General features: G+C 33.5%; 3 protein-coding genes and 1 long non-coding RNA gene across 4 annotated transcripts; 2 read left to right on the forward strand and 2 right to left on the reverse strand.

Annotated features, from left to right (window-relative positions):
• The first annotated feature begins 193 nt into the window (after positions 1-193).
• On the forward strand, positions 194-2204 carry ArgRS (arginine--tRNA ligase-like protein). The gene is made up of 2 exons (XM_015940150.3): positions 194-1415; positions 1482-2204. The coding sequence occupies exons 1-2, from the start codon at positions 299-301 to the stop codon at positions 2123-2125; spliced, it is 1761 nt and encodes a 586-aa protein (XP_015795636.2). The 5' UTR covers positions 194-298; the 3' UTR covers positions 2126-2204.
• A 37-nt stretch (positions 2205-2241) lies between these two features.
• Positions 2242-2847, reverse strand: LOC107372007 (BET1 homolog). Its single transcript, XM_015940151.3, has 3 exons — positions 2680-2847; positions 2548-2609; positions 2242-2484 (listed from the first exon to the last, which is right to left on the reverse strand). The coding sequence occupies exons 1-3, from the start codon at positions 2708-2710 to the stop codon at positions 2278-2280; spliced, it is 300 nt and encodes a 99-aa protein (XP_015795637.1). The 5' UTR covers positions 2711-2847; the 3' UTR covers positions 2242-2277.
• A 700-nt stretch (positions 2848-3547) lies between these two features.
• On the reverse strand, positions 3548-4254 carry LOC149094704 (uncharacterized). The gene is made up of 2 exons (XR_016198439.1): positions 4039-4254; positions 3548-3963 (listed from the first exon to the last, which is right to left on the reverse strand). It is a non-coding gene; the product is annotated as an uncharacterized LOC149094704 (long non-coding RNA).
• A 61-nt stretch (positions 4255-4315) lies between these two features.
• Positions 4316-6859, forward strand: ND-39 (NADH:ubiquinone oxidoreductase subunit 39). Its single transcript, XM_015940148.3, has 6 exons — positions 4316-4479; positions 4556-4857; positions 4935-5026; positions 5087-5506; positions 5583-5760; positions 5835-6859. The coding sequence occupies exons 1-6, from the start codon at positions 4440-4442 to the stop codon at positions 6018-6020; spliced, it is 1218 nt and encodes a 405-aa protein (XP_015795634.2). The 5' UTR covers positions 4316-4439; the 3' UTR covers positions 6021-6859.
• Positions 6860-7373: the final 514 nt, after the last annotated feature.

The raw sequence follows: 7373 nt of genomic DNA on the forward strand, positions 1-7373 counted from the left end.
TTAACACCCTGTATATTTAAATTATAATTCATCTTCCTCGTTTTGTTTTATCATTAGTAGATTGGATTGTTACCACCAAAGAGTAAAGGAAGACTCCTCTACTCTTTGGTTACCATATTTTGACAACGAGTGAGATTTGTGCTCTTTTTTATTGAGTGACCGTCCCTTAAAGAGACTCTCTTTAACTTACACGTGTTTAAGATTCCAAAGATATCAACTCCATATTGTTAAAGATCTTTTATTTATTTAATTTAATTCCCTTTTGTCATTTTATAATTGTGTGTCAGTTCAACACATCATGGAGGCTATCACCAAGCAGCTTCAAACGCTTTTTGATGAAGCTATCAACATAAGTTTTCCTAATTTGAAGGATACTCACGCAACAATAAGACCAAGTGTTCATGCTGATTATCAATGTAATTCTGCGATGGGATTAATGAAAAAAGCAAAGGAACTTGGTATAGAAGGTAAAGTTGACCCAAAGATGCTGGCAGAAAAGCTCGTTTCCAATTTACCAGAAAACAATCTGATTGGCTCCAATAGCGTTGACAAAGGATTTATTAATATACACATTAATAATGAATATGTTGGACAAAAAGTATTGTCCATCTTGAAGGACGGAGTTTCTATGAAGTTAGATAAAAAAGAAAAGGTTGTTATTGACTATAGTTCACCTAATATAGCAAAAGAGATGCATGTTGGTCATCTTCGATCCACAATCATCGGAGATTGTCTTGCTAATATCTTGGAGTTTTTAGGACACGATGTAGCAAGAGTCAACCATCTTGGTGACTGGGGAACTCAATTTGGAATGCTGCTAGCCCATTTGACAGAAAAGTTTCCAGACTATCTAGAAAATCCACCGGCGATTGGTGATTTACAAAAATTTTACCAAGAATCCAAGAAACGCTTTGATGAGGACAAAGAGTTTCAGAAAAGAGCCAAAGATAGTGTAGTAAAACTTCAATCCAAAGAACCATCATTAATCAAAGCATGGAAGCTAATCTGTGATATTTCTCGAGAAGAATTTTCAAAAATTTACGAAGCTCTTGATATTCATGGACTTGTGGAGTATGGTGAATCTTTCTACCAAGATATGATGATAGAAGTTGTAGAGGATTTGAAGTCTCGGAATCTATTGGTAGAAGAGGAAGGACGATGGATGTTTTTCACTGGCAAACCAAAAGAAGTTCCTTTAACAATTGTTAAATCAGATGGTGGATTCACTTATGATACATCAGATATGGCTTGTATCAGATACAGAGTGAATGTACAAAAGGCTGATCGTGTTATTTATGTGGTTGATGCTGGCCAGGAAACTCATCTCCGAACCATCTTCGCAGCTGCTAAAATGGCCGGTTACTATGATCCAGACAAAGTTAAAACTGAATTCGTTGGGTTCGGTGTTGTTCTAGGTAAATGATCCATTCACCTCTTTCTTTTGCATATTAATAATTTTTATCCACTTTTTTCTCTGACAGATGATAAAGGCAAAAAATTCAAAACTCGATCTGGCGAATCCGTAAAATTGAGAGAACTACTAGAAGAAGGTATCCAAAGAGCTGAGCAAAAATTGAAGGAAAAGGAACGCGATAAAGTTTTATCTCCAGAAGAACTGGAAGTTGCTAAAAAAGCTGTTGCTTATGGATGTATCAAATACTCTGATTTAGCTCAAGATAGAATCAAGGACTATCAGTTCAGTTTTGATAGAATGTTAGATGATCGTGGCAACACGGCTGTATACCTTCTATATTCACTGGCCCGAATTAGGTCTATAATTCGTAAAACTGGTATAACTAAGCCAATCAAGGAAATAGCCTCCGAAACCAAGGAGTTGGTTCTCAATCATCCAAGAGAACTTAGATTAGCTAAGTTCCTTCTTAAATTTCCAGATGTGATTTTACAGATAAGTGAGTCACTAGCACCTCATGGATTATGCTCGTTCCTTTTCGAGTTGTCAGTTATTTTCTCTGAATTTTATGAACAATGTTATGTTATCGAGAAAATTGGAGAAAGTGATCAAGTCAAAATCAACATGGAAAGAGTCTTGCTTTGCGAGGCAACAGCATACATTCTCAGTCTTGGACTCAAGCTTCTTGGAATCAAATTGGTTGAGAAGCTCTGATTTGCTTATTTTGTTTCGATGATAAAACTAATTTAATAACGATATAATGAACTTATTAATAAACTACCTTCATTTATAATATCTTTGCGTTGTTTGTTCATTGACTAAAACATCCATTATTTGTAGTGTAAAATATTTAGCTTGTCATTTTATTAATAAAACATCATCCAAATGAAGAAGAAAACAAAGAAAGAGAAGGCTATCAACATGAAATAAAATTTACAGCCGCCAGATCGGGAAAGCCTTTTAATACGATTTATGTTGGATGATAACATTCCAAATGTAGAGTCGGTATCTTTGTCTAGATCATTGAGAAATGCATTTTGATATTTAATTTCGTCACCCATATCCAAAGTAAGCTAAATAAAGATAATAAGAAAGGTTATATCGACTGAGGATGAGCTGGATCATTCAAATCTTACCGATTTTAATGTCGTTACTTTACTTTTGAGTCCATATATGAGTTGGTCGTTTTCAGTTTCACCTAAAAAACAAATTGTTCAAAGAAAGATAAGCCTACATTGCCACAATTACAATTCAGTTTTATTACTTACCGAAGGAATGTGCATTTGGTCTCCTAGCCATTGAGTTAAAATCACAGTAAACAGTAAAATTAAAGACTATGTATACAAAAACAAAACTAAAAGTTACTCTAGATCTTAATTAAGGTTTAATTATAAAACAGTTAGATGAAACAGTCCGTTAAACAATTTGTTGACATGTACATAATGATGACATATTTTTTAAACCTTCACTTTTTGTAAAACTCATTTTAGTTTAATAATATATCGATAGAGGTCGTATCAACAACAGAGTGTATTTCGTGAGGATTTTTATGAGTAAAATATTTTATAAAAACGGTATTTAAATCAATTTAACAATTGTTTCGGTTAGTAAGTAAATGACTTAAATGTACTCTGGAAATTTTGGTTTATAACGGCCTAAAATTCTGACCATGAATAAATCCCACCAATTTTAATAAATCTGAATAACTTGTCTAATGTAAGAAAGTATTGAAAAAAGTCCAATACAACCGTGTAAATATCATTTGAATTGATTGAATGTACAAATGTATCAAAAATTATCTAAGATCATGCCAATTATCCCAATGGAAACTTATTCAACAACTGAAAATACTTGAGCTAGAAAAATTGAAAAGCATTTGAAATTGAGTAAGAAATTGTTTGAATGCTGTCCTTAACCCAAAACTAGAAAAATTAATAATTTCACACTGAATCCGGGGCCAGCTTTTTTCCGTCAGTAATGGACCATTGTGGACAATATCTTGAAAAATGAATTGAAAAAGATATTGAAAATGTGATTGAAAAACTCCTTTGAAAAGTGGTGGATGTGGTGGAAAAAAGCTGGTTCCCTAAACCCTTCAAAACCGTTCACGATTAATTAAACAAGACTTTCAACAGATTAAATGTTCATTTTTTGAGGTGTTTATTCAAAAAGAAAATAATCTTATCATCCAACTGTTTCAAGAAATCACCGGTTTGAATCGATAAAGGCAAATTAAATGAAACATAAACAGGCTTGTTTTCATTGAACCTGTTGCTTAATTTGAGGGATAATTTGTTTGATAGTAGATGAGTATCATCGCCAATGATTGATGTTGAGTTTTTTGCCACAGACAGGCTTAAATCACTGAATTTCGGCATGTTGGAATCACCTATCCAAAGGAGAAATGACGACCCGTAAGGTTTGATTAATAAGAAATTGACCGGCTTAGAATTAACTTTATAAGCTTCTTCCACAATTAGTGGCATCTTTTCTTGAACCTCCGTTGATGCTGATGGCTCCATTAAATTTCAAGGTTAATTTACGAACACAATCTAAAAAATAAAAAGAGATTAATATTAATGAAAACAATAAAATTAATCACAGATGGACCAAAACAGTATACTAACGTAATGAAAACGCTATAATTTTCATAAATTGATGATTTTAAATTAAACGTCAATTGAAGTCAATAATCTACTCTTGGAACAATTCTTGATAATAACAACAAAAATATGTGATTGGTACTAAAAAATAAAGTCTCACTGGAAAGCACAGTAATTAAAATTAATTTAACAAATTGTATGAAATCCACAAGAATGAAAATTGAATGGTGAACAGATGTAGCTCAAGTTTCAAACTGCCCGGGCTTGTGATTGCAGGAGGAGTTTGCAGACAAAGTGCTTCAATGTCAACAAAATCGGATTTGTTTTCATTTTTATTTAATTTTCAGCTGGTTTATTAGATATTAATTACCGGATTTTGCGATTGATTCTCATATTATCCCCTGTGTTCCGGTCTAAGGTCAGCTATGAATCCAATTGCAAGATTTTCATCGATAGCTCTCAAAGGTAACTGTTTTCATTCGTTCATAGTAAACATTGTAAACACAATTCTAACGTTTAATTTTATTGTTGATTAATTCAGGGAACGTGTGGGTCAATTCATTGCCTGTTGCAACTACTTCTAGACGAAGCTATAGCAATGATATCGAAGTTCAATTTTCCACTCCCAATCCTTTGAGTTCAGCTCTTAAACGTGGTACTGGAGGAAGATCATCGTTTAATGGTAATGTTGTTACTGTTTTCGGAGCAAGATGTCCATTAGGCCGAGTTTTGGTCAGCAATTTAACCAGAAGAGGAACTCAAGTTATCGTCCCTTATCGTGGAGATCCTATGGATGTAAGAGACTTGAAAGTTTCTGGAGATTTAGGCCAAGTTATGTTTGTGGTAAGATCAACATAAGTATTTGTCATGTTTTTTTATTAACTCTTATCCTCAACATGAAATCTAACCTATTACTCTAGCCATATTATTTAAGAGATGAAGAGTCGTTGTTTCGAGCTGTTAAATATTCTAATGTGGTTGTAAATTTAATTGGGGCCTACAGCGATACTGCGTAAGTTTTGAATTTAAAGTTGCCCAAAAATCAAATTGTTAACTCGAATTTTTATTTTAGGAGTTTTACCCTTAAAGAAACTCATGTTGATGGTGCGGCAAAAATTGCTAAAGTCAGTCGTCTTGCGGGTGTGAAGAAGCTTATTCATATGTCAGCTCTTAATGCTAGGCCCGACCCGGTCCCAGTTACTTCTAAAATAGGAGTTCAATTTTTCAAAACAAAATATGAAGGAGAAATTGCAGTGCGAAACGAATTCCCCGATGCAATCATTTTCAGACCAAGTTGGATGTTTGGCGCTTCTGACCGTCTTTTAAACTATTATACAGCGCCTGGTAGACGAACATTTTGGAAAAATATTGCTGTCTGGAATATGGGCGATGGTATTTTCAAAGAACCTGTATATTTCATCGATGTCTGTCAAGGGCTTGTCAACGTTATTTTCAATGAATATGGTTATGGTCAAACTTATGAGGCTGTTGGGTAGGAAATTATCACATTTCTAATTTCAGAATAATTATAAACATTTTATCTAATTTTTTATGCATAAATCTTCTAGTCCTAGGCGATACGAGCTCAAGGATTTGGTTCGATACTTCAATGACTGGTTAGAAACCAACGAAAAACATTATAAATATGTTTGCGATTTGAAATACAGTCCACTGATGCAAGCTACAATCCATTTCCAAAGCTTAACGCTGAAGAAGCCAACTGTTTGTTGGGGTTTGATTGAACTTGTAAGTAAAAGATTGGCCGTTTTATTATTGTATTTTATTATTTATTAACAAATTATCTATTTTTCTCCGACTAGGAACACACTACTGACAAACTAACTCCTGGCGCACGGACATTGGTTGACCTAGGAGTTGATTTAACAACCTTAGAATCGAAGGCTAAATATGTTCTCTATCCAAACAGAATATCAGCCTGGGTCGATGCTCCAGTAGAAGATGTTATTGAACCTACACCACCTCGTTATCAACCAACTTATAGTTAAATTATCTTTCGAGATATTCTGTGGAAAGTTTAATGTAATTCAAATTATAAAAGCTTCGATAAAGTAACTTTGAAATTATAAATTTTAGTATCAAATCGATTTATTGACAATATTATTGTAATATAAAGTCAAATAGCTGTTTTGCCATACATAGTCCATAGCTATTAAATAATTTCTCCGATTGACAGTTTTCGAGAAAAGCGAGGGTGAAGAGGAAAATTCGATCGCATAATTTCAATTATGCCTTTTTCATGAAATTTATTTTCCGATGTAACTACGATGGCAAACCAGAAAATCCACTTATTTTGAGAAATAAAATTCTCTATTTCTGTTCAACAGATCAGTTCAATTTCAATAAAACCGACCGTCAGAGTTAGAAAGCTAAAGCTTATTATTCGTCGGAAATGGTCGAACACTTTTCTCAATTTATCAACAGTTTAAAAATATCGCATACGATATGCCCATCAGGTTAACTGCTTTGATGTTTCTATTTTGTATTCGACACTTTTCTCTTACCTATCAACTTTAGACCTTGACTCCCGAAGAAAGATATATTTATGAGGATTATTGTCGCAAGAGAAACAAATACAAACACCACAAGAAAAAGTACAAGGGTGATGATGGCCTGGAACCTAAAAAGAAGGGAAAAAAGAAGAAGGATACAGTTCAACAACAAGTACTGCATCAATGAAATCAATTTGTTCCAATTATGATTTTTCATCTTTAATCCAGTCGAATCACATTCTCGCTTTATCACATTAAAAAACCTCGTTTTGTCCTATCTCTTTACCTATCCTTTTCATCTTTAAAATAAAGTAATGAAACTTGGGTTATTTTGATTCGTATTAATGTTTTGTGTATTTAGCCAATCATTGTATCATCATCATCCTGCTTCTCTCATTGTCATCGCACTTTCACCAGCAACACCAGTAACACCATCGACATCATTTTCATCAATCATCATAAAAATGAAAAAGAAAGATTATTACAAATCTATATTACACTCTAATCGACAACTTCAACTACAACTAAATAATCTAAACGATATCAGATACATCTTTGTATATCTTTGTTGATGAAAAATTCGACGATTCCATAAGTAAGTGTAAATGTGAGGAACAGCTTCAAAGATTTGCTCGAAAAGGTTTCCTTCTAGTGATATTTTAAAATGGAATAGACGAAGGGTCGATTATTGGGTAAGTTAAATCATTTGTTGAAAGATAACCAGATCCTCGGCTTTAATGGTAGATCAGGTTAATATCAGTTCTTGGAATTGAGCTGCTCTCTTGAACAATTTTATCCTCTTCGAGAATCATTTTGTCGTTCTTGCTGGACACTGAAGATACACCATTG

Source organism: Tetranychus urticae, chromosome 1, assembly GCF_039701765.1.
Source record: "Tetranychus urticae isolate SD_2017Ah chromosome 1, NJAU_TeUrti_SD_1.0, whole genome shotgun sequence".
NCBI lineage: Eukaryota > Metazoa > Arthropoda > Arachnida > Trombidiformes > Tetranychidae > Tetranychus > Tetranychus urticae.

What these genes read in the sequence shown, in the direction of transcription:
- ArgRS (XM_015940150.3), top strand. Translation starts at nt 299, where the DNA reads ATGGAGGCTATCACCAAGCAGCTTCAAACGCTTTTTGATGAAGCTATC. An exon ending in TGGGTTCGGTGTTGTTCTAG is followed by an intron (nt 1,416 to 1,481) that starts GTAAATGATCCA and finishes TTTCTCTGACAG; the next exon opens with ATGATAAAGGCAAAAAATTC.
- LOC107372007 (XM_015940151.3), bottom strand. Translation starts at nt 2,710, where the DNA reads ATGGCTAGGAGACCAAATGCACATTCCTTCG. An exon ending in ACCAAATGCACATTCCTTCG is followed by an intron (nt 2,610 to 2,679) that starts GTAAGTAATAAA and finishes TTTGTTTTTTAG; the next exon opens with GTGAAACTGAAAACGACCAA. An exon ending in AAGTAACGACATTAAAATCG is followed by an intron (nt 2,485 to 2,547) that starts GTAAGATTTGAA and finishes ATCTTTATTTAG; the next exon opens with CTTACTTTGGATATGGGTGA.
- ND-39 (XM_015940148.3), top strand. Translation starts at nt 4,440, where the DNA reads ATGAATCCAATTGCAAGATTTTCATCGATAGCTCTCAAAG. An exon ending in GGGGCCTACAGCGATACTGC is followed by an intron (nt 5,027 to 5,086) that starts GTAAGTTTTGAA and finishes TTTTTATTTTAG; the next exon opens with GAGTTTTACCCTTAAAGAAA. An exon ending in CAAACTTATGAGGCTGTTGG is followed by an intron (nt 5,507 to 5,582) that starts GTAGGAAATTAT and finishes TAAATCTTCTAG; the next exon opens with TCCTAGGCGATACGAGCTCA.